General features: G+C 37.4%; 1 protein-coding gene across 1 annotated transcript in view; it reads right to left on the bottom strand.

The window, feature by feature from the left end:
• Positions 1-25,311, bottom strand: part of elp2 (elongator acetyltransferase complex subunit 2) — a 36,673-nt gene that overhangs the window by 9,564 nt on the left and 1,798 nt on the right. The window contains exons 5-18 of the mRNA XM_065292472.1: positions 23,084-23,161; positions 22,775-22,839; positions 22,346-22,412; positions 17,190-17,333; positions 16,268-16,351; positions 16,009-16,109; positions 8,888-9,016; positions 8,598-8,747; positions 8,335-8,526; positions 7,583-7,652; positions 7,357-7,455; positions 5,478-5,535; positions 3,957-4,029; positions 234-423 (exon numbers count right to left, since the gene is read on the bottom strand). Of these exons, the coding sequence (XP_065148544.1) occupies positions 234-423; positions 3,957-4,029; positions 5,478-5,535; positions 7,357-7,455; positions 7,583-7,652; positions 8,335-8,526; positions 8,598-8,747; positions 8,888-9,016; positions 16,009-16,109; positions 16,268-16,351; positions 17,190-17,333; positions 22,346-22,412; positions 22,775-22,839; positions 23,084-23,161 (1,500 nt within the window). The remainder of the gene's footprint in view (positions 1-233; positions 424-3,956; positions 4,030-5,477; positions 5,536-7,356; positions 7,456-7,582; positions 7,653-8,334; positions 8,527-8,597; positions 8,748-8,887; positions 9,017-16,008; positions 16,110-16,267; positions 16,352-17,189; positions 17,334-22,345; positions 22,413-22,774; positions 22,840-23,083; positions 23,162-25,311) is intronic.

The following is a 25,311-nucleotide window of genomic DNA, read 5'->3' as shown; positions in this document are numbered from 1 at the left end:
AGAAAGAAACAAGACGCTCCTCTGGTTAACTAGTGTCAACTGTAATTCGGCGGTTTATGCTCAGAACGCAGATGCAAACTTCAGTTAAATATTACAGTGGGTGACCTTCTGCAGTCCTAGAACTCATGAAGTGCCGACAAACAATAGAGGAAAGATTGGTTGAATCGAATTGGTTGTGCATAAAAGAAAAAATTGGTATAGAATTGATAAACCCAGATGGTAAGTATGATAACCTGAATCCGAGCCAGGGTTTTCCCTTCTCCATAGCGACCAGGTGCGGTCCCGAGAAACGGCGAGCAGAAGGCGTCCGTCGGGCGAGAAAGCCATCTGAGTGACGGTCAGACTGTGATAGGCCAGCGACTGAAGCTGTTTCCAAGAGGTGGCGCTCCACAGCAGGATGGCAGCGTACTCTGCTTTAGAAGCCTGAGACACAAAAACTTTTCAGTTTTGTTCAAAAAAAGTTACTAAAGCTTACACTTAATTAGTTTTGCGTTCTATTAATGCTAAAGGGAGGTAAACAAAGTCTTCAATCAGTAGATTGTAAAATGATGTGAAACAGAAGAGGAGTTATAAATGCACAGACAGTAGATGGCAGTATGGGGTCTTGACACCTGCATGCCATAAAACCACAAGAACATCAACATATTCTGTTCAGCCCTTTCAATATGAACTGAAAAGTAACATAAAATACAGAAAAAAAATAATGTGAAAGATGATTAAAATACAGACAATATGAGATTTAAGAAAGTAGAAGTGAAAACTTGTATTATGAAAAATAGTAGATACCACAGTATTTATTTACTGTAGTAAACTGTAGTAATATTTAGCAACAACCACTAAACATCATCAACCCAGAATGCACTAAAAGCAGCCTTAATAGGTTGATATTGGTTTATTTTTAAAGTATTAATGTGTTTTCATGTTTTATTTTCCATAAATAATGTGAATGAAATTGGATGGAAGTAGTGTCATCAATGCCAAGTAGTGCTTTTATAGCTTATTACTGGTAAAATAATAAAATCGTACTTATCATTAAACCAAACTGTATTTTTATGTTACTAAAATATCTCCTATATAGTAAAGGGGTGGTTATCTAGCTGTTAGCTCTTTCCCTGCAAGCATTAAAAAAATTTGTTTTTTATTTTTGTGAAGGACTTTTAATAGAGATCAGATTCAGAGCGATCCTCAAAACTTACATGGACATAAAGCTGTTTGCCCTAGGGCGATACTTCCGGGTTTTATAAGTTGTGGAAGAGCGCCAACAGCGCTATTATGGACTGCCGGAAATACTCGTCATTGGCAGGGAAGCGTTGACTTGTCAATGGCAGAGAAAGAGTTAATTGAGTTCTTGTTTCTAAGCCCCTCCCTCAAAAATATGAAATATGCGCATCAGATTGGTTAGATGGCCCAGCGTGTTGCGATTCATTAACCACCTACCGCATTTTGTCCAGAAACGTCATAACCATTGTCATTTTGGGTAGTTACATGTGCTCCTGTGTATGAGGCATTATGAGATTTGAACCAAGTACCTCTCAGATGCTATCCTAGGTCTTTCTTAACAATGACATCAGCCTTTATCACCAACATCTTAGTCAAGCTCGGTAATAAATGGTCATCTTTATTTCTGAACCATGATCTTCTACTTAGAATAAATTTACATTCATGCATTTGGCAAATGCTTTATACTGCATCCAAGCTTCATTTTATCGGTATTTGTAACCTTTGCACTGCTAATGCAATGCGAGATCAATTGAGCTACAGCAACACAAGTAGGAGTGCGTGGGGAAAAAACTAAAGCAGGGTTAGTTGTAACACGGACCGTTTACATTGTTGCACAGGATTGAGTGATTTGTTTTTTCCATATTGTTTTCATGCTGACAAAAGACGGTCTGCCGCAAATTTGATTTGTGGAAAGGTTTAATGTTTTTCCAGAGAGTTATTGATGAAAGACTGTTTTGATGGCATGTAAGTAAATTATTTTATCATATGTTTTTGGGTGGGTTTTGAGTTGGGTGTGTAAGATACCAAAACCAATGTCATGTCATCTTAATCAGTGTCTTGTTGACTAAAACATAGCATCATTTTGAAATATGTCTGCAGCTCATAGCAACTGTGTACGCTGCGTTACAACTAACCCCTTAGCGCCAATGATATGAAAACAGTTAATGAAAGCGTAATTTTTGCTGTTGTTTTAACTCTTTCACCGCCAGCGTTTAAAAAAAAAAAGTTGCCAGCCAGCGCCAGCGTTTTTCATGATTTTCACAAAAGTTTAATGTCTTCCAGAAAATGTTCTTCTCAAATATATAAACATACAATATACCAAATGAAAGAACAGACCCTCTGCTTTCTAACAAAAAAAAACCCGTTTCATCCTACCTTTAGTGATTCTTTTGTAATCAGCTTTTGAATATGGGTAGGTTTCTGCAAAAATACCACATTTTGAGCAAAAAGCAGAGATGATTCCATTTTTGTGACGGACTTTTCATAGAGATCCCATTCAGAGCGATCTTTAAAACAGACACGGACATGCAGCCGCTTGCATATAAGGCAATACTTCCGGGTTTAAAAAGTTGCGGAAGGGCGCCACCTAGTGGATAATAACGGTATTGCGGAAAGACGGTAAAACTCGTCATTGGCGGGGAAGCGTTTTCTCTTGATTGACGAGATATCTCGTCAATGGCGGGGAAAGAGTTAAATAGGCTACACGCTGGCTGCCAACAAAATAAATGTGCTTGTCTTATCAAAAATTTGGTCAACATTTATTTTTGTTCATATTTTTAATATTGACTAAATACGGTCATGTCAAATATAAAAATCATAATGAAACGAATGGCTAAAATCAGACTTTGATGCTCATTATCTCAGATTTTAATTTTGAAACTTTGGTCTGGTTTTTATAGACTGGGTCACTTTTTCTCACATATTTAAACATTTGTATCCATTTATAATTTCACTATTGTAAGAAAAGGGCCAGATGAATGAATACACTGTGGATACCGATCTATTATAGACAGATATATAAACAATATCCACTTCAAGTATATAGACAAAATAGTATTGAAATATTTACATGCAAACTTAATTTTCAGCAAGTGTTACAACTAACCCCCTGCCTGTTACAATTAACCCCACCTATGGGGTAAGTTGCAACGTTTGCATTTCTGTCGTGTTTGGTGTAAGAACAGTAAGCAATAGAAACAAACTCCAAATGTTCATTTGTAGCAGAGATGTGTGTGTTGCTTGTGTAAAAATATCATTAATCAAACTCAAATATTTTCTGAATGACTAAGCCAAAATCAAAAAGCGTAAGATTGTGCCCCACTCTCCCCTACTGTAGTAATAGAGCAGAGAGAGTTTCACTAGCAGTGTCAGAGAATGAAGCTCATGTCCACAGCAAAGTCCCATGGGCCTGCAGGATCCCAGCATCAGTCCTGTTGAATAAACTTCACAATCTCCACCCGAGCGTGACCAATGGCAGGTGACAAGCAGAATGTGCTTTCATTTAGAAGGGCTTTGTGTGTGATCAGCTCGAGTTTGGCAGAACCACAGGACATGAACCAATGATCTCCTTTCACTGTCTAAGAATATACGTGTCAGTGGCTGGAGGCTTATGGGCCTGGCTACCAACTAGAGTCATAAGAGATCAATGTGTTTTTGGTATGATAGGAGGTTTGTTATTTTGAAGATCCAAAAATGATTAACTAACACATGGATGTCTTCTTAAAACAATGGGCTATGTTTAATTTCTAATTTATTCTCTATGTGCAACAGGTGTGTGCATGGGGATTGATGAAAAATTTTATGCAAATGAAGCACATTGTAACTATTGTGTGGTACAGTAAAAACAGTAGAATTAGGGCAGGTTAACACATGCATGAATTTGGTGTCCAGTAATGATATTCTGTGGGTACATTTATGTGACACTAATGACCATCTGGTCACCCATGTGACTTTACCTTACATGCAGAGGCCACCAGAGTCCTCGAGGAATCCGACGCCAGACAAAACATCTCAAAGCCATGCCCGTACCTGTGGAGACACGGCGGAGAGACGTATGCTAATGAGTGTTCTGTCAGTGTCTCCTCAGAAATAAAGGCTGAGCAGCGTGAAAGGTTCAGAGAGACGGTGGGGCGGTGATTCAAACGCGAAAGATTCATTGTGTGTCAGGATTGTCATACACGTCTCTCTCTCTCTCTCCTGTGCTTACGGGAGTGGAAGAAAGCTGTGCGCTCTGGCAGCCATTAGCGGATCTGCTTAGTAATTTCCAGCTCTGGATGAATGGCTCGGGAAGCCAGGCTGTCAGTTACTTACAGCCGTGCATGGAAATTATACTAGTCTATCTAGTGCTGCCCTAGAAAACTGTACTAGCTTATGAGTGATTACTAACTCATACTGAATTGTTAGCCTGTTAAAGTGCAATAACGGTTTCACAAAATGAGAAAAAAAAATGCACTTGTTCCTACAACCAGTGCAAAATGCCACTAAGTGTCCAATTTTGTTATATGCCGCTGACGGTTTTGCAAATGTCAAAGTCATATGTCATTTTGGTTTTCTGGAAAAAAGCAAAGCAACTTAAGGCTATAAAATACTTGTGCAAGTACACAATCACAGACATAAATGCTTGGCCATCATGTGTGTTCTTGTGTTGCAGTGATGGCACAATAAAAATGCTCAAGGTGGAAATAGAGTGGATTTCAAAGCCAATAAATCTGATGTGTAATCATTAAAGTAGATCAACCTCCAAAATGGGACCTCCAAATGAGGTGGTTAGGGTTGGGTATGGTAGTGTTTCACAACTCCAGTCCTCGCGACCCACCTCCCAGATTGTTTTGCTTGTCTCTCTATATATCATTTGTAGATCTCCAGATTGCAGCTATACCTTTTTCTTATTCTTATTGTCATTATTATTATTAAAGATGAGCACTACAACTAATTTACCATCATTTAAATCGAAGTTTTGTAACCAACTAGTCTAGATGTAAGAAACCACCAGAGAAGTCAAAAAACGTGAATGTGACCATGTCTGTAAAAAACCCCCAGCTTAAGTCATTGTTTTGTGATTTTCTGGTTTCTACATAAAATCATCCTACATAAATGTAAAGTACATTCTGTGAAAATATGACCTTGATCTCTTGAATATTGACAGAGTAAGGTCATGTCAAAGATTGAAATCAATAACTGAAATCAAATCTTTGACACTGATAATAATAAGATTGAGACTTAAGCCTGGATTTTACAGACAAGGTTTGTGTGTTTAAGGATTCATGAATGTTACAACTAAAACAAAGTAAAATGCAAACTTTTTGTTTAGCGTCACCGCATGCATAATGAACGTGTCATGAACTGTAAATACCTATTATTCTGCATTATTTATCCATGCAAGCTGGTTAAGCAATAATGTAGCTGGGCATTAGTGCCTGAGGCAGAACAGCCAATGAGAGCAGACGAACACAAATGAGAATTGATGGGACACTCACAGCTTCTGTACTTCTGGCCACAGTGTGTTTTGTAAGAGATCATCCTCTGTCGGGGGCTCTGGCGAGACACACACACAAAGTCACAAAATACAAACATTATTATACAGAAATCACATAGACGTGTTTTTTATCTACAATTTTCAATGAGCGTAAGCTTTACGATACGTCATAAAACAAATCTAGCTCTCATTTTGAAGGCCTGCAATAATAACACTGCAGTTATATTCATTTGTGCAACATATGAACCAATTGAAACAGAATGGAGACCAAGATTTCATTTCTGGTTCGCAGTTTTATTTGAATTATTTCTATATTTGCTTCTCCAAGAGGGAACGAGGTGAAGGCAGTGGTATTATTCCATTAACAACTCCACATCCGCCTCATTGCCTGCCCCATAGCCCACAGTCATCAATATTTTAACTTTGCAATTATATAAGCTTTCTTTCTAATTATGATTCCAGATTAAGGAGCTTTTTCAATCACGTTGACAACGTTCGCCACTATTTGCCTAGAGCAAGAGAGGCATAAACCCCCTGCTTCAGTACACATAACCACCTCCCTCCCCCCCATTTGCTGTAATAACATTTGTCTCCGGTATCACAGATTCATGCCCCAGATACATGTATAAACCATAGAACATTGTCTTTTATGTCGCAGCGATGCAGAATATCATCGTTTTTTCAAGCGTAACCCAAAAGCTGTGAACTTTTATCCCTGTGAGCTGTGGTACTAATATCTCAAATAGGGTCGCACGATATTGAAGAAAGATGCAATATGTGATAGCATGCTTAATAATGTGATATACGCAATGTGATGCGATAATGCTTTAAGTTTGTAAAATCAATTTAAATTTCAATAAAATAGTTTAAACTTATATAACCAACAAACACGTCACATTCTTTCTAGGGAAAAAAAGCAATGCTTTTTCTGTCTCGCAAATCTTAAGGCACTGTTACAGGAAGCTAGTTATTACAGTTTATAAAGTTTGAAATATTGATATTTTTCTTACAAAATCACATCAGTTACCCACAGAAGACCTTTATTAACCCATTGGAGCCTTGTGGATTACCTCTGTGAAGGATGAATGCACTTTTTAGGGGGTTTAAAGGAAAACACCACCTTTTTCAATATTTTATTTTGTTCTTGCCTCAGCTTAGATGAATTAATAGATACCTATCTTTTTTCAATGCGTGCACTTAATATTTGTACAGCGCGACATGAATGAGTTAGCATTTAGCCTAGCACCATTCATCCCTTAGGATCCAAACTAACCAAGTGCTCTTCCACCATACAATATAGTTCTTATTTTATCCGCTTAAAAAAACGCCACCTTTTATTTTGTGCCACCATAATTACTCGAGTAACTACTCATGTAACAATCTTTAAATAGGGAAAACATGGAAGTGTTTGGTGGCTTCTAAATTCATCCCTGTTTGGATCCTAAGGAATCAATGGGGCTAGGCTAAATGCTAACACATTCACGAAACGCTGTACAAAGATTAAGTGCAAGCATTGAAAAAAGATAGGTATCTATTAATTTGTCTAAGTTAAGATAAGTACATAGTAAAATATAGAAAAACGGTGGTGTTTTCCTTTAAAGTCAGAGGTTGTTCCCTGATCCCTGTTTTCTACTATTATAAGCTTGGAAGAACAAGGATATTTTCTAAAATAACTTCAAATTGCTTGAGGGCGAGTAAATCATGGGGTTATTTTGATATTTAAATGGAGTATCTCTTGAAGTATGGTAATTTAGTTAAGGGAAACCATTGTTAAATGCACATTTGCAATATTTACCAAAAAGTAATTTTTAGATACCAACATAACACATTTAGTGTAATATTTTTATTATCTGAAAAATTGAAAAGAAATAACCAAATACCTGTGAGACTGAGAGGTTGAAAGTATGCCTCTTTGTATTGGTCGGACCTGCTATTAAAATCATCTGTGTCCTGTTGAGGGATCTGAGACGCAAGATCGCCTGTGATCAGATATCACAGCAAAGGTTAGCAACTGCCATAGTAGTGACTCTCAAGATCGGCACAATGTTTCAGTGTAATCCTGCTGTGGTCGATGTGCCACAGTGCAAATTATTTAAAGTATCCTACCTTGAAACACAGCCTTGTTGGAGAGGCCAAGGGCAGGTGTGCTGGCTCCTTCTGGCAGATCAGCTATTTCCTGGACATCAAGAGGACAAATAAAACATTTCTATACACCTCCTGTTTACATTATTTACTTTCCTTTATGTGAACTGAATCACAACGCCATATTTTTTTACATTTACGTTAGATTTTTGCATTAAGCAGACGGTTCATACAAAGCGACTTACGGTGCATTCAATCTATACATTTTATCAGTATGTGTGTTCCTATAATTAAACAACATGACCTTTGCTGATGCAATGGTCTACCAATTGAGCAACAGGAACAAATATGTAAAGAATAATTGAAGACAGGATGCTGAATTAGTCGTAAATAACGCACACCCAAGGTGGTAATGTGGCACGACTCGAAGCGTTACAACGCGGGTGTGCATTATTTTCAAATAATTCAAAGAGTTAATCTTCCTGCTTATACCACAGACATTGCTCTGGTGGTTATTTTAAGACATTTGGCAGGTCAGGTGTGCGTTTATCAAAAAATAATGCGTAGCCATGGGACATTTTTCTTACCAGTCAGAATAAAGTATTCAACAGCCCCATGGTATAAATAATTATATATGCATGCGTGTATAAACGTGAAGAACATTAAGATAATGAAGCAGTGCGAGACTATGAGACCTCTCTCAGAGTAATTAAAACTGATGTTTTATTTGACAAAGCTAATTAAAGTTTGAAGATGAGATCATTCCAATTACTTACATTGGAGCCCAGTATCTTCTCCAGAGAGGTGCATGATATGTTGGCAAAGTTCTCCACGAAATTTCTCGGAGCCCTAAACACCCGCAGGACCTTTTCATCAGCACCGGACACAAACTGAAAACGTCCGACCATAGTCAGACACTGCATGTCGTAGCCGTGAATCTGAGGCCTGGAGATCTCATGCCAGGTTATCTGCAGTGGAGTGCAGGCAAATGTAACAAATGAAAGCATACAGACAAAAAACGTGGATTTAAATGAAATACCTGTGAGCATCCTTTTCTCTTCCAGGGTGTGAAGAGTCTGGTGGTTTGGTCTGATCCGGCAGTGATGATAAACTCTCCCTCAGGGTCCCAGCTTAAGTCCTGCACTGCGTTAAAGTGACCCGAAACCACGACCCCAGGCTTCCACTCCCCCTGTGCAACATGAGCACAAATGTGCACCCATACTTAGCATTAATCATAGCGTGTGGTGTGAACGTTTCATCAGGGAAAGATCATGGCGAGTAATGTCTGTATTAACTGTGTTTATCATTCAAGCGTGACAGATGTCTCACCTGGCTGTGGTCATGTTGCCAGAGGTGCAGCGCTCCGTGGAAGGCATGAGCCAAAATCATTGAGCCGTCTGGACTCACCTGGCAGCCGTAAAAACCCAGAGTGTTTCCTCCAACTTCCCCAACACGAACCTGATGGGACAACAGGAATTAATGGAGTGATACATGAATATTACATAATAAACGCTCTACTGTACTGACCAGTTTAGGGTATTCATGAGGTCTTTGAATATTGTAACCAAGTAAATTTTCTGGATATCTATGAATGGTAAAACGTTCCTGTAGTTCAACTGGTAAAGGACTGCACAAGCAGCGAAAAGGTCATGGGTTTGATTCCCAGAGAACACACATACTGATTAAAATGTATAGCTTTACTGCAATGTAAGCTGCTTAGGAGAAAAGCTTCTGCCAAATGTGTAAATGTAAACGAATTAAAGCTGAACTTCTGCTGATATAGAAGATGCTTATCCAGATCAATTTGCAGTACACTACAAGCATAATTCCCCTGGCACCCCTTAGGTTACGTGACTTGCTCAAGGAAACAACAGCTTGATGATTCACAGGGGTTAAAACTAAAAATCCTGAGCCTGAACTTTTTGGGGGGCGGACACATTGTTGAAACTAACTAGTAACGTATCTGCCATTTCCATTAGCACTTGACAGGCTCAAACTACAGATTATGATATGCCATTGGCAACCACAATAAAAAGAAAGGTTACTCATTAAAATATGGTGCAAACACAAAGTTTTTGTTTAACTTTTTGTCATTACTATATGCCCCAAAGTAAACCATCAGATTGAACAAAATCAGTCAACTTTGTGCATGTAAAGGTAAAAACATCTATGTGGTGCATTTTAAGACTAAAAATAAGTGACTTGATCGATGAGGAATATTATGCTGCCCGCTTATTCCTTCTATCTACGGCCAGCGCCACAGATTTAAGTCCTTTATCAATTAGGTCGTCTTCCCTAGGCTTCATAAACTTACTCTCCACTCAGCATCTGCAGCTGTACCTCAACCAGACTTCAAAGACCCGCCCCATTCAACGTCTCATTGGCTAGTTTGCTTGAGAAGGAACGATGTGTTCATCTCATTCTATATGTAGGCGAATGCATGAACTCAAACTGATATTAATATATATTTTTAAATTTGCAGCCAATGCGGCATGTCGGAGATCTGGCACGGTGCTGGAAAACTTTAAGCCCTGGATTCATCAGTCAGGACTGTAAAGTTCAAACCTCCAAGCTTTTAGTTACCAGCACAGGTCTTAGTCTAAGGGCGCACTCACATTATCCAAACCAAACCAAACCATGCCCCAGCGCGATTGTCACCCCTCCCTACTCCCCCAGGTGCACGCACTCACACTGTACTTTGTATCGATCCGAGTCCGGGCGCGCTTTCGTCATTAAGATGCGATTGTTTTGAAAAAGCAGGAAGTAAAGCTCTCTCTTAACACTGGAACCCACCGTAATGTTAAGTCTGTGTTTTTTTATTCGGTGCGCGATTACAGACAGCCCTCTCACATGTCATCCTATTGCTTAGTTGATCTGTCACGTGTGCAGCTCGGACATTCCCGTAACCCCGCTGCGCGAATCAAAAGGTTTTTACGGAGGCAGATGAACGTGAGTGGTCGCGCAACTGACGTCTTCACCTTTTGAATCGCGCTCAGGCGCGATTGGGCTCACACCACAGCGTTCCGCGCCTGAGCCCAAGTGAACCGCTCTCCGGCCCACCTCTGCAACCCGGCCGCGGCGCGATTAATCAATCCGCGCCCGGGCACGGATCAGAGCGATCACACTATTCAATCAAACCAGGCTTTGGGGGTCAAACGCGCCCGAGCGCGGTTTGGTTTGGATAGTGTGAGTGCGCCCTAATCCACATTATTACACTGTACATTGTAACTGGTTTAACTTAAAGTAAGTTACCTGGTTGCCTTGAAATGTTGAGATAATTTGATAACTAATATTTTTAAGTTGAATTAACTAAATATTTTAAGGCAACCAGGTAATTTACTTTTTTTAAGTTGAACCAACAAATCTTTTTTACAGAGAATTCGAGTTGATATTGGTTTTACTATACTGTCAGTCACCTTTAAAACACATTTTTAAAACATACTGATTCTGTAGCTCAGCAGTAGGGAATATTTCAATAGGGCTGGGCTAAAAAAGTGATTTTTTTTAATTAATCGTTTTTAAAAATGTTTTGCCTTGCGCGATGTTACCAAGGAGCGAGAGGCGAGCCTGTCATTCATTCATTCAGTGCTTAACTCTTTCCCCGCCATTGACGAGATATCTCGTCAATTAAGAGAAAACGCTTCCCCGCCAATGACGAGATTTTCCGTCTTTCCGCAATACCGCTATTATCCACCAGGTGGCGCCCTTCCGCAACTTTTTAAAACCGGAAGTATTGCCCTATGGCAAGCTGCTGCATGTCCGTGTCTGTTTTAAAGATCGCTCTGAATCTCTATGAAAAGTCCGTCATAAAAATGGAATTATCTCTGCTTTTTGCTCAAAATATTGTGTTTTTGCAAAAACCTACCCATATTCAAAAGCTGATTGCAAAAGAACCACTAAAGGTAGGATGAAACGGTTTGTTTTGTTTGAAAGCAGAGGGTCTGTTCTTTCATTTGGTATATTGTATGTTTATTTATTTAAAGAAGAACATTTTCTGGAAGGCATTAAACTTTGGTGAAAATCATGAAAAACGCTGGCGCTGGCTGGCAACTTTTTTTTAAAAATGCTGGCGGTGAAAGAGTTAAAATGGCGGTTTCATCGACATTGATTGATGTCACCTTCACATAAAAAGTATGAGGTATGGAAGCATTTTAGATTTTGCAAACAAGACGACAATGATAGTGTTGTGGCTTTTAATTTCTTTGTATTAATTACCCACTTGTAAACTGCTGTTCACTGTTTTTTTTTATTAATATAGTATTTGTATTAAATCTATATTCATTGAGTTGAATCGAGAATCGAGTATAAAAACTGACCTGAGAAACAGAACCGAAAATTTAACCGAGAATTGGATCGATTTGATAGCTTGTGAATCGATCTGGAACATCTGAATTGATACCCAGCCCTATATTTCAATACCAAATTTAAATGATTTCAATAAAGTAACGTGAGTAACAAACTCATTTAAATTTCAGTAATTGTAACTGCGTTACTTGATTTAAAAAAATACTTCATTACATGCTTGTTACCGCTAAAAGTAGTGGAATTACAGTAATGGAATTACTTTGTAACGCGTTACTCCCAGCACTGTTTTTAACAAAACTTGTGTTGTCCCTTTAATTTATTTTAACATAAAATAACGCGTGACATATAAAAAATTAACACATCACTTTTTTACAGTGTACCCACATATCGATAAAACCTATACATAGTAATGCACTGTAAGTCGCTTTGGATAAAAGCGTCTGACAAATGCATTAAAATGCAATTAAAGTTTACAAAATCTTTAAGATTATTTAATTACTACAGAGAGAAACCAGTTATGTTGAGGTAGCTACTTCTGTGTTAATTATCACAAATGAATCCCCCGGCAGAATTCAATTCTATCCCAAACAGCAATTATATACAAAACAAAAACCTGGGAAGCGAACAGCACACACTTCATCACATTCTAGAGATCTTTATGAGATCTTTATGGAATGTGACCCCTGATAAACCTGCTGGTCAAGAGGGCCGCTAATTATCCGCAATGAATCCCGAGCAATCCGAGTTGAGAGTCTACAGCTGCGCTCCATCATAGTTAAGTATCGGTCTAATGTGCACCCAAGACAGCAATTAATCAGGCAGACAGCCAAAAAGTAGGAGTTATGCAAAGCGAGGGCTAGTAAAAGCAAAATAAATCGTGTTTGCTTCCTTCAGATGCATTAATGCAATGTTGAACGTAATCACAGCGCGCACATTAAATAAAATACGGGCTTCAGATGAGACAAAATAGTTAGACTGTAATCATTTTCTCAGTAAACTGTAATGTAAAAAGTGACTTGGCCTCTGTCTGGCCTGCGTCTAACACGCTTGACACGGTTCGAGTGTCTCACGGTAATGGAGAAGCGAGTCGTGCCGTGGTGAAGCAAACGGCAACATTGTATGAATCAAAACAATTAGTCATGATTATGCCTTCAGCGATAACCTGACTCTATGTTTATTAACGGTAGTGTGCAAACAAAAAATATAATCTAGCCTCAACATGAGCATTGCCAAAACACACACACAGAATAAAAAAGGCTACATTAAATTTATGTAAATACATGAGTGGCATACGTGGCAAGCGATTGTGTGCCCTGAAAAGCCCTGGGCTTCCCTATCCTATTGACCTTGCAAAAGACAATGTTTGAATCAAGCTAGCAAGAAGTGATTTGTCTCATTCAGAGGTGTCAGCGCTCAATGATTCACACTTTTTGTCATGCCCAGTAGAGCAGGTCTCAAAGATATTGCCAGATCAGGTATCCGGCTTAAGCTCTCCATCAAAATGACAACACTACGCAAACAAATCGGCCATCTCACTCAACAACGGCAAGGTTTTACGAAGTTTCAGCGTGGTACGGACAAACCTCCAGTACTGTATGTTGGATTCGAAACCACAAGCCATCAATTGATAAGGACTATTGACTTTCTACGCTTGTGCCAACAGAAAGACATTTGAGTTGCCCTTCACTGGCATATCCTACGGAGCGAGAAAGGCGGAACTAATGGCCGCTATAAAGGCGGCCCTTCCCTTTGAATGGCACGGATCACGGAGACATTCGGGAACAAGGCAACGTTAACAAATTGATTTTGAATTCCGTCCACACGGCTACTCGCATATCACGTCAGCTCTAATGGGCAAAACGCACGATCACTCTTGTTTCAGGAAGGAACCCCAATATGGATTTGTGGCACGATGGGTGTAATAACACTAACAACAGAGATCAGGATTAAATTAGATGCATTTCTTCATTCTATGGAAAGGATATGAGTGATTCCTGTAGTGTAACCATTTTTCAGTTGCTTTTGAGAGCAAATACGGCACATATGGTACTTTTAGGAGTGCCCGGCACAACTACTGCACCCCTGAGAAAGCTACTTATCACAGGTGGCAAATCGTTCAATGAGAAAGTACATTTGAAGTCACTTTGGATAAAAGCATTTGCAAAATGACCACTTATATTATCTTGCACTTTATCTTGCAAGATAAAGGCAGTCATTACCGGGCAAACTAATGCTTTGCTTGTGTCTTCCTCTGCATGAGCCATTTCTACAAACAGTGACGATAGACTCTCGTGTCTGAATTCGGAGTAAAGCATGAGCCCATGAGGTCTAGAGGTTAAAGATGTGGATGAAGGAAAATAAACCATTAGCACAACACTAATAGCCCGAGGATCGCATGGACTGGAATGGTCCCTCGAGTCTGCCATCCTGCTAACTGGCAACATGACTTATTAGCAGGGCGTACTTTACCCAGCGGTACCCCACTGCAAGTCAGCTCTCTCCTAAATTTGACCAATTAGTCTAATCATTATGGAGGAGTCTCTTCTTGTTTTAAACCTGTTAATTAACCACAGTGATATTGGGCATTTGCTTCTTAGCAATCAGTCCGAATGAACACTGTTCAAAAAAACAAAAACAAGGACTGTTATGTGTATGTATGAATAAAAGCACAGGTTCAAAGACCTACGCCTTGAGCCCAGAGTATAGTCTTTTTTTTACGTATATGTGAACGCACGTGCATGGACGAATGCCACTTTTTGTACGTGTACACAGACATTCAATGCATGCACATTGTGACAAAATACAGCACATCTCCTTGGCTACATATGACATTCTCCTGTAAACGCATGCACGACCTAAACGTACAATGTATGTGCGTTATAAAAAACTGCCGGTGTGGTTAAATTAATTCAATTAAAAAATAAAATAAAATACTGAATTACACTGAACATATTAACATTGAATTACGCACTGTGCGCCTGAGTGGGAACAGTTTGAGTCAGAAACGGAGATGGCAGCCCAGAGCTTGACATTTTTGCGATAATAAAAAACACCTGCAAGGCCTGAAAGAGATCAAGCCTCAGCCAAGTAAGAAAAAGTAACGCAAAAGTAACTTAAAAGTAATGTAAGCATTACTTTCCATGAAAAGTAACTAAGTAACGCAATAAGTTACTTTTTTGGGGAGTAACTTTAATATTGTAATGTATTACTTTTAAAAGTAACTTTCCCCAACACTGGATATGATAACAGACATTCATTTTCTTTGAAGGCTTTAATTCACATCAGATAACCCAGATCACACCTACCTCATATCGAATGCCCTTTACCACTCAACACAGAAGAAACATGCAACATAGAGTAGGGAATACGATCTCCCCTTTTGTAACCATGTACAATAACCTAACACCTAGCCTAGACTTCTCACTGCTGCACTTCACACCCTTTCATTTAATTGGACGTGCTAAAGCATGACAAAACATGCGAGACATTGTACGACAAGGCGGGAAGCGTCAGATTCAGGAGCCTTTATGCAGAGCCGTGATCTAAGCCCTGAGATCAAAGTTAGCTTTTCTTATTAATAAACCACCAAGCCATGCCTGTTATCTGCTGCTGGAACGCCAATCAAAACATCCTATTATGGCTAAAATAAAATAAGAAAGCATCATCCCGCTTTGAGGTTATGCGAGGTACTGCCATCCCATTTCCGAGAAAAACTTGCCAATCATTCACAGTCGCTCTATGGAAGAGAACAACTTTATCTGCGAAATTCTCAGCATGTGGATTGAATTTTACAGAGTTGGCAGCGTATGGTCAGATGGCACATGGAGAGGTGGAAGGTGTAAAAGTCCCCTGATGCAAGAGCTTCTCAGAACAGATAGAGAAGACAGATGGGAGACAGGCATACGCATGCACATTTCCATATGCATGGAAAATCCGAATGAGGTACCAGGTTTGACAAATGCACAGTATGATACAGGAATGCTGTACTGAAAATTGTTCCCCCCAGTGAACTAATCTGTTGTACATTGATTCTCATTATGATTTCTGTTCTTTATTTGAACAGATATGTCTAATCAAATACACAAAATTAATTTAAAATGTTAATAATACAACAATATCTATTAATAATAAGTGATGTGACTCACCTGCTCTACCCACACACCTGAATCCTCCTCTGGTCCCCATAAGATCATGGTCTTGTCCATTGATGCAGACAGCAATTTCAGAGGCTGATCCACTGAGTCACCTATAGGGGGAGACAACAAGTAATAAAACAAAAGCTTGGACGAAGCAGATAATTGCATAGCTCATTAAGGTTATAAAGAAAAAAGATTGAAGTTCATTGCCTGCGACACTGCTTAACCAACAACAAACAGCATCAGGAGAATAAATCAAGCGCTATACCTTTGATGTGTGGAGGTTGCCAGTGAATTCCATAAACCCAGTTTTCGTGACCAGCTAACACAGTTTCAAGAGTCACAGCAAACACTAGGGATAGAAAGTAGTTTTTGTGTTATCTACTGTTTCTATATAATATCATCCTACATAATGTAAAAAACATTCTTTGAAAATATAACCTTGATATCTTAAAAGGAGACATGTCATGAAAATCTGACTTTTTCCATGTTTAAGTGCTATAATTGGGTCCAAAGTGCTTCTATCAATCTAGAAAATGTGAAAAAAATCAACCCAGTAACTAAGTTTTGGTAATCCATTCTCTGCAAGCATGTAAAAATTTGGCTCCCCTTGTGATGTCAGAAGGGGATAATACTGCACTATCCAACCACAGCACTGCCATTTAGTGCAGAGATCAGCTCATTTGCATGTAAAAGGAAAGGACACACCCAAAACGGCACATTTTTGCTCACACCTACCTAAGTGGCAGTTTTAACATGCTATAATAAAATATCTATATGGTATTTTGAGCTAGAACTTCACATATGTACTCTCTGGGCACACCAAAGATTTATTTTACATCTTAAAAAAGTCTTGTGAAATATCTACTTTAATATTGACAGAGTAAGATCACGTCAATGATTGAAATTGAAATCATTATTTGAAATCAAACTTCGATGCTCCTAATCTCATAATTAGATTATGAGACTTCAAAGACAAGGTCACATATAGGCTAAATAGTAATATATTTACCAGACTACTTCTAACTTTTCTTGCCAAAGTAAGTTGTAACTTGCATTTGGTATTTTACTAGCATTGTAACTTTTTCACCGAACAAAGTATAAGCTTAATAAATCAAGACATGGATTTACAGTTTAGAAATAATCAAATATTAAACTTTACAGTAAGCAACATCTCAAGGCAACCTCACCAGCTCCAGACACTTCAAAGACATCCTCCGTCATTTTGATGACAGTGTCAGTCTGTTGCTCTAGTTCAGCAGCAGTCTTGGCAAACAGCCTCCAAACTCTGATCAGACAGTCCTGAGAACAGCTGGCTAGCAGGAGCTCTCCATCTAAACATTCAAACACACAATGATGAATGAAACGACAGTATGTGATGCTTTCCTGCTTAAATATTTGAGCAAAAGCTCCCTTTAGATTAACAGCAAGTGCAAGTCTCATGCATAATAAAAGAACAGGACAGCACAAGCAGAATACTGTAGCGGTGTCTTGTTTCAGTAGGCTGCGTGCGTCCTACGGAGGTCGCATTCGAAGGCTGCATACATCATAAGGCTGTCTCATTTCAGAAAAGCAAGACATTCCAAATGCGACCTTCTTTCATGTATTCGGAGGAAGCATATACCCTTCACTGCTGCAAATAACCCACAATTTCTTGCGTTGCTGCAAGCAACGTCATTTCCCAACATAATTCTACACACCAGCAGCTGTAAATACTAGCGAAGATGTGGTGTTTAAATGTAATAGTAGTTTCAAGTTTTTAAAAAGTTTTACCTTGGTAGATAAAGTTAAATTTAATTACCTTACACACATAAATGAGGCACCTTTTTCCAATATTAAGTAATATAAAAATATAGAAAAACAGTTTAGACTATTAATGCAAGTTTTTTATTTTTTTAAATAATGCACATCCATTTAAATTGTGATTTACATATAATATTATGATAACATGTGTCATCTGTGGCACTTTTACAGACAGTAGGATCGGCTATAAAAATATTATATTTATATATGGGCCATTCTACCGAATTGGTGCAAATTGACACTTCAAAACTTCTTGAAAAAAGTGTGATTTTTTCCTGCAAGCTTTGTAGTCATAAACATATTAGAACATCTAAGGAACACTAATCTACTGATTGGACACTTTAGTTTCCTAGCATGTTTTTATACAGTTTCGAAATGTTTTCTCTCTCCCAAAATGTGTCACTACCGAAACACGACAACATTTGATATAAAAAATAGGTTTTTAATAGCCTATTCTGATTTTCTGTACATTAAGCTTCTAAATATATATTTTTTTAATTTTTAAAGACAGTTTCATGGTTACATTGATTAGAAATATAATTTTAACAGAACTATAAGTGTGGTTTATCAAATGAAATGCATTTTGAAAGCAATATTTCTCTGTAATTGCCATACATGCACTGATACAGATTTGAAATTCAAGGATTCATTAGTTTAAATTTTTATCTAACTAAATAAAATTATGTCATCTTTTCTGATAACAAAACCTATTTTATTTTTCTAGAACATTATTTGTTTCGGTCGTGACAGTAATGTTTCGGTAGTGACATCCATATTGGATTGTCCATATTTTGTGTAAAAAAAGTAATTAGTTAGTCAAAAATGATTGGCATTATGAAGTCAAAACATACAGCACAAAAAATATCTAAAGCAACACCACATAAAAGCACTTTGCACGGACATTACACTGAAGAGATGGCGGATAGTTCAGACCTTAAAGGGATGCAAGATAGCCGATTTTTGCGAGTTTTATGTGTATCGTGTATATTTTATGTGTTTATGTGTATATTGCCCAATATGTGGCTGCTGTGTTCACCGACATTATCACTGGCATTATTTACAGACAGAGTGCTGGAAGCCACAAGCGATTGCAGGTCATGTGACTAAAAACAAACAACTTTTCCGTGACAACATTGAAAGCTCGGCCTAACAGCTGATCATAACTGGACAAAGCGGGTTTTTATTTCTATATAATTTTTTTATTTATATATATTTGTAGTAGTAAAGTGTTAAAAATCAATATCCTTTGCTGATAGTTCCTCATCATTGTGGAGAGTGCAGTTCATGGTTCCATAGAACCATCACCTTTTTTTACTATTTGTTAAATATAGTTTTTTAAGTTCAATAAATTTAACTTTTTTAAATTGAGACATTTATAATGTAAACTGATTGAGCAAAAGCAGTATCGGCTCCAAGTATCGGCTCAAGAAAATCGGCAGCCTGTATCGGTCATCGGCTAAGGCTGACGAAACAAAAATCGATAAAATCCATATGGGTCGATCCCTTAAAAGAACTATACACACAGAACTGTCTTTTAACCATCTTCCTGTGTTTGTCCTGTCTTTTCCTCCATTCTTTTCTGACATTTCTTTGCTTCCTGTCAGATAATTCTTTGATACTTTTCAGCATCCCTTCTTCCCTGCGTTTCTGATTTCGTTCTCTTTCCTTTTTTAAGTATTCTTGGTACCTTTCTGGGTCCTCCCTCAATCTTTGTTTGTATTTTCTCATTCTGTCCGCTCTACTTTCATCTTTCCATCTATGCATATTGGCGATTCCTCTCTCTCTCTGTATCTCTACAAATTAACCAAAGATATTTACATTTACATTATTAGTGTGAGCCTGCCCTGTCTACACTTAACAATGACATGTCAATTTACTATGATACTGATAAGTTCTATCTGTTATATCAATTATATAAAGCAATCAGTCAAAGTCCCGCTAAATTAGCGCAAAAAGTTTTCCTAGAGACCAGAGGTAGAATCATATAGCCTTCATTTATGTCAATAATGAGTCAAGCTACTATGAATTAATTAAATTAGTCTGGCCTAGTTCATTTTATCTTAGTTTGTAGTCCTAGTCAAATCACATACAACATTACAGAAATATGACTGACAAATTATTTGTACTGAAAAAGAATGTATGCGCACTTGAAAGTTTCTATTTATTTATTAAAATAAAGAAATAAGTGTCATTTTGTCACTACCGAAACAATCACTTCACAACCGAAAAGTCAACACATGTTTCGGTTGTGACTGTTTCGGTAGTGACAATTTAAGCTAACTTTGATCCTACTGCTAAGATGCTAATTAATACGTAGTTAGCCAGCACAGTTCTCGACATTGAAACATGAGTAAAACCTAAATGACCAGTAGAATTTTTTTTTTTAAATTAATTAATCATTGAAAATGTGTGATCGGTAGTGACATTCTTAAATGTCACACACTGATTTCCAAACTTTTGAACACATTTACTTCAAAACCATGGGACTGATCTAATCACCATGCCACCACGAGGGAGCGAGTCACAGACAAAGATTCTGGTTCAAAATTGAGGGGAGTGGCTTAAAGCAGTATTATATTATTGACCAAACTATGCAATGTTTCGGTAGTGACGTGAAAATGCGGGACAGTGTTTTTTTTACATGATTATTCATGATTTTTACTTAAAATATCCAATAAATATATTTTTGGTTTTAATTAACAAAAGTATTCAAAATGATACTTCTTTAAAAAATTATAAAAAATTATAAAAAAATTATTTCATATTTTTTTTCTATGGTGAAATTCAGGCCTTGGGGTTTGGGACAACCACCTCTCAATTGAAAGCACCATATAAATGATGATATTTTATATATAAAGGCTGCAGCTACCTCAAATATTACTTTGGGTTTTGATTGCTATTTGCTTATTTTTTTTATTATCAAAAATTTTCCTACATTAATGCTTTTTAAATTAGTTTTTTTGTTCCGGGACAGCAATTTGCACGAATTCGGTAGAATGGCCCATATATATATAATGTACAGTATAGACATATTATATGATAAGTTTTTTGTCTGTATGTCCTACAAAGGACATTAAAGGATGTTAATACTAAATGAGACATGACCTGTATCTTCTTTAAATGTACCTTCAGCTCACAGAAACACATTCACATCATATTTCAAAAAGTAATAATTCTAATTTGTAACTATTGTTATTCTTGATTGATGACTGTGATAAAATTTCCATTACTGTAATGTAATAATGAAACTCATCTTGTCTAAGCACAATTACTTTTTGTCAATTAAAATCTGCATAACCATTAAAACATATTTTACTATGATATACAATTAAATCACAATTTAATTAATATGTTTATCATTTTGGTAATGAATGTGAAATTTGCAATATAGTAGTTAGATGGGACTGAAAATAAGGATTTAATCATAAACAAGAAAACATAAAAAAAATTTATTAGATTTTGGGGTGAATTATGACGTGGTGGCTTGAAGGTAGACCAGGGGTTTTCAAACATTTGTGGTCTAAAAAACCCCCTTGACCTAAATTATTTACTTAAGGTACACGTAGACCTAAACATTTTTAGTAAATATTTCTATAATTTAATATCACATTTGCATGTTTTACTTCAAAAACTTTTATTTGTCATCTGTTTTCAAGTTTTTATTAGTAGGATTTTACATAATTATTATTAATATTAAGTTATTGGACTTTCATTTGGTCATTTTCTGTCCATTTGCATGAGTATTCAGTTTCTGGTATAATGTAGTGTTGTGTAATGGTCACATGACATGACACACTGCAAAAAATGACTTTCTTACTTAGTATTTTTTTCTTGTTTTCAGTAAAAATATCAAAAAATTCTTAAAGTAAGATATATTTTCTTGATGAGCCAACTGACCTAGGAACATAAGTCTAGTTTTTAGACAAAAAATCTCAAATTTAAGTGAATTTGTGCTTAAAACATGCAAAAAATCTGCCAATAGAATAAGAAACATTTTCTTGAATTAAATGTTTATGAAAAAAGTAAACTTATTTCAAGAAAGTTTTCTTATTCTATTGGCAGATTTTTTTGCTTGTTTTAAGAACTAATTTACTTAAAAGTTTATATTTTTTGTCTAAAAACTAAACTTACTTTCCTAGGTCAGTTTGCTCATCAAGAAAATACATCTTACTTTAAGAATTTTTAGATATTTTTACTGAAAACAATAAAAAAATACTAAGTAAGAAAGTCATTCTTTACAGTGCATGCAGATTAAACTGCTCAAATATATATTTTTTGCTCTTAAGTATTTTATTTCACTTTTTTATTTACATTTTATGTTTGAAATATAATAATTTAATTTTTTATCATCAACTCACAAACCCCCTGCAATTCTCCCACGAGCCACCATGGGTTCGCAAACCTCAGTTTAGGAAACCCTGGGGTAGGCTATAACCCTTTTACAAATCCTAGAAAAACACAATGTAATCTCAACTAGTGGTTGCAAAACAGTGGTAAAACACTCTGAATCTATAACCAATATATGAGTGCATAAATTCATTACCTCTGATGGCCCATTCCACACCTCGAACCCAGTCCTCGTGACCAGCCAGTGTCAAAACCCTCTGAAACTGAACAAATACACAGGCAACATGCAAAACATTATATTTAAAACAGATAAGTCATGGTGCTTGGCCTGCCAGTGTAAAAAATCACATTATATGGTTTCATGTGTCAAAAGAGCCCATTTTTATGTCTCGGCAATTTTAGGCCCTCTAATTTTGGCTAAGGGGCTAGTACACAATCTCAAAATGAATACTCTTTTACTAATATTCTGATCCTGATATACTGTATGATCCTTTTTGGATGCCTTCTATTCTGATGATTTAGAAAAGAGCTGAAACTCCTCAAAAATAATTTCTGTGCATTGCAAGCATCTGCTTAATGTAAGTAAAACATACATAACAATTAATAAACAACCTAACAACCATACCAGTTCATTGTTCTGCACATACAGGTGCACTTTGCTATCATCGCCCCCACAGGCAAGTACTGGAACTGCAAGAAGAAAAGATGTAATTATCCTCCTGTGCCTCACAAGGACAAATCTCTGAGGTTGACAAGTGACTAAGTCTTTAAACAGCATCTAGAAGCAAAATACGGCTACAGCCCAGCAGTGAATGAAAGGTAAGAGGCAGTATAACATCGCCCTAGGACATATTTAAAGCACAGAATGAGATTTCAACATGTGATATAGATGGACAATGTAGCAAATCAACACAGAACGGCGGGCACAGCTCACCTCTGCTGCCTGGCAACAGTGCCAAGGAGACATCCATCACAAACCCGCTCCCGAAAGATATGGTCTGCAGGCATTCAGCTAATGAAGAGAGCAGAAACTCAAGACATTACCACCAACCTGCCAGCTCGTGATAAATTCTGATAAGAATAATAACTTTTCCTTTTATAGTAGGTTAGAACAGTCCAAACAATCTAACTATATTCAGACCTGCAAACTCCTCAGAGTAAAAAAGGTGACAGTGTCGCACGCACGGGGGGGGGGGGGGGTTTAGGGTTACCCCAGCTCTATATTTTTGTGATTTTAATATGATTCTGAGCGTGACTTAACAAAAATCAGCATACTTTAATCAAAAAACATTGTTAAAACATCCTTGAAGCTTAAAGAGAATGACACATTTAATATTTTACAAATGTTTTCATTTACAACTCACGGAAACGCCTGGAAGTGTTGTGAAGCATGACACTGAAATAAAAAACAACAAGAGACAGACAGAAATGAAAAAAATATATTTTGCTGATGTTCGTGAAAGCTTCGTGCGACAGAGCCACTTTGTCCTCAGCCGGCGTCTGTGCAAGGTTGACGATGACGGGCCATTGTGAATGGCAGTGAGTGCTCCACCAAAGTGCCCAGAACCATTGCCTGAAAGTAAATTAAAATCATTAAAATATAACCTTGCAAACTATCATACATAGGACTAATATAAAACAACGTGTCTCCATACTGTATGGCTGATATGCAGTGAATATCAAAATACATTTCTGTTCAATAATTATAATAATAATGCATTTTATATGTAGGGCTCCTTACATTGAATAAACAATCTCAAAGTGCTAGTGTTCATTATGTAAATTCAACTAACAATACAATGTAAAGATTTCATTGACAGACTTTGATGCAAAATGTAGCCCTTTATTATACAGAAATTGGTTGTTGGTGTAACGTTATTAGCCTAGGACAACACGCTCGCCAGATTGTTTTATCTAAACAGCCCTATGTTGTTAAAAATTACTGTTTACCAGGTATACAGCCACCAGGAATGTATGGGGCTAGGCTAAATCCTAAAACATTCACAACGCGATGTAGAAAGATTAAGTGCATGCATTGAAAAAAAATAGGTATGTATTAATTAGTCTAAGTTGAGGTAAAAACATAGGAAAATGTTGAAAAAGGGTGGGTTTTCCTTTAACATTACTCTCGCATCAGCTGTTGTGTCACATTTACCCACACCACGAACGACTGCCTGCGCAAGCGCGCACCACAGCCACCATAATGAATAAGTTACTCAGGGTAACGTTAGCTCAGAATTCGATTAGTAGCCGTATATCTCGGAACTCCGGGCAGAACACCCGGGTAACGATAAGCCTAGCTAACATTCGTCCTGCTAAGTTAGCTAACATTAGTCATTTTGCTCGAAGCATAGGCAAACTTTATGCAAGGTCTACGTTTGTGCATTACTCGGCGTTGACTCGTTCCTAAAAATACAATATAAGCGGTAGCTAACGCTAATTAAATCAAGCAAACAACTAGTTGTCGTTTTTGGTCCAAAAAAGTTGACTTACCTCAAATAAGATGGTTCCTTCACGTTAAAAGTGTCCATCAGACTCGCGTGGTAGAGGTGTGTCTCTCATCCAAAGGACCGCGCTGTCTTTAAGATTCTGAAGGAAGTGCTAAGATTCCGATTGGCCCAGAGGAAAGCATGCTAAGATTCCGATTGGCCCAGAGAAATGTCAAGTATAAGAATTATCCAATAATGTTTGGAAATTCTAGCCCGCATTGCATTCAGATAAAGGGCAGCCTTCCGACCCCCCCCCCCCACCTAAAAAAAAAAAACTCCGGTTCTATGCGATTCACGTGAATGACCCAATTGACCAAGAAAACGGCGATTGTCGCCGAAAAGCGACAAGTTTGCAGGTCTGTATATTGCAGTAATTACCCCGTAAACCTGTAGGTAAAACTCCTGGCCTGAATTCAAATATAATGATATGCTTAAAATAATTTGGGCTAAAAGAAAATCTGTTTCTGTGTCTTGGCAGACAGCTAATTAGATAAATGTCATGAATGGTAGAGAATGATGCAATTCACCAACATTGCATGCCTTGAGGAAACTATGCAAAAATATTTTACCAGTCAAAAATACATGCTCATCCAAACTAAACACGTGGACCACTTTATTATGCCGTAACAAGTACATATTTAACAGTATAGGTGTTTTAACCAATGCCAACACC

Source organism: Paramisgurnus dabryanus, chromosome 19 (assembly GCF_030506205.2).
Source record: "Paramisgurnus dabryanus chromosome 19, PD_genome_1.1, whole genome shotgun sequence".
In the NCBI taxonomy this organism is placed as follows: domain Eukaryota; kingdom Metazoa; phylum Chordata; class Actinopteri; order Cypriniformes; family Cobitidae; genus Paramisgurnus; species Paramisgurnus dabryanus.
Note: the sequence above shows the minus strand (reverse complement) of the source record. Positions and strands in the feature narration are given on the sequence as shown.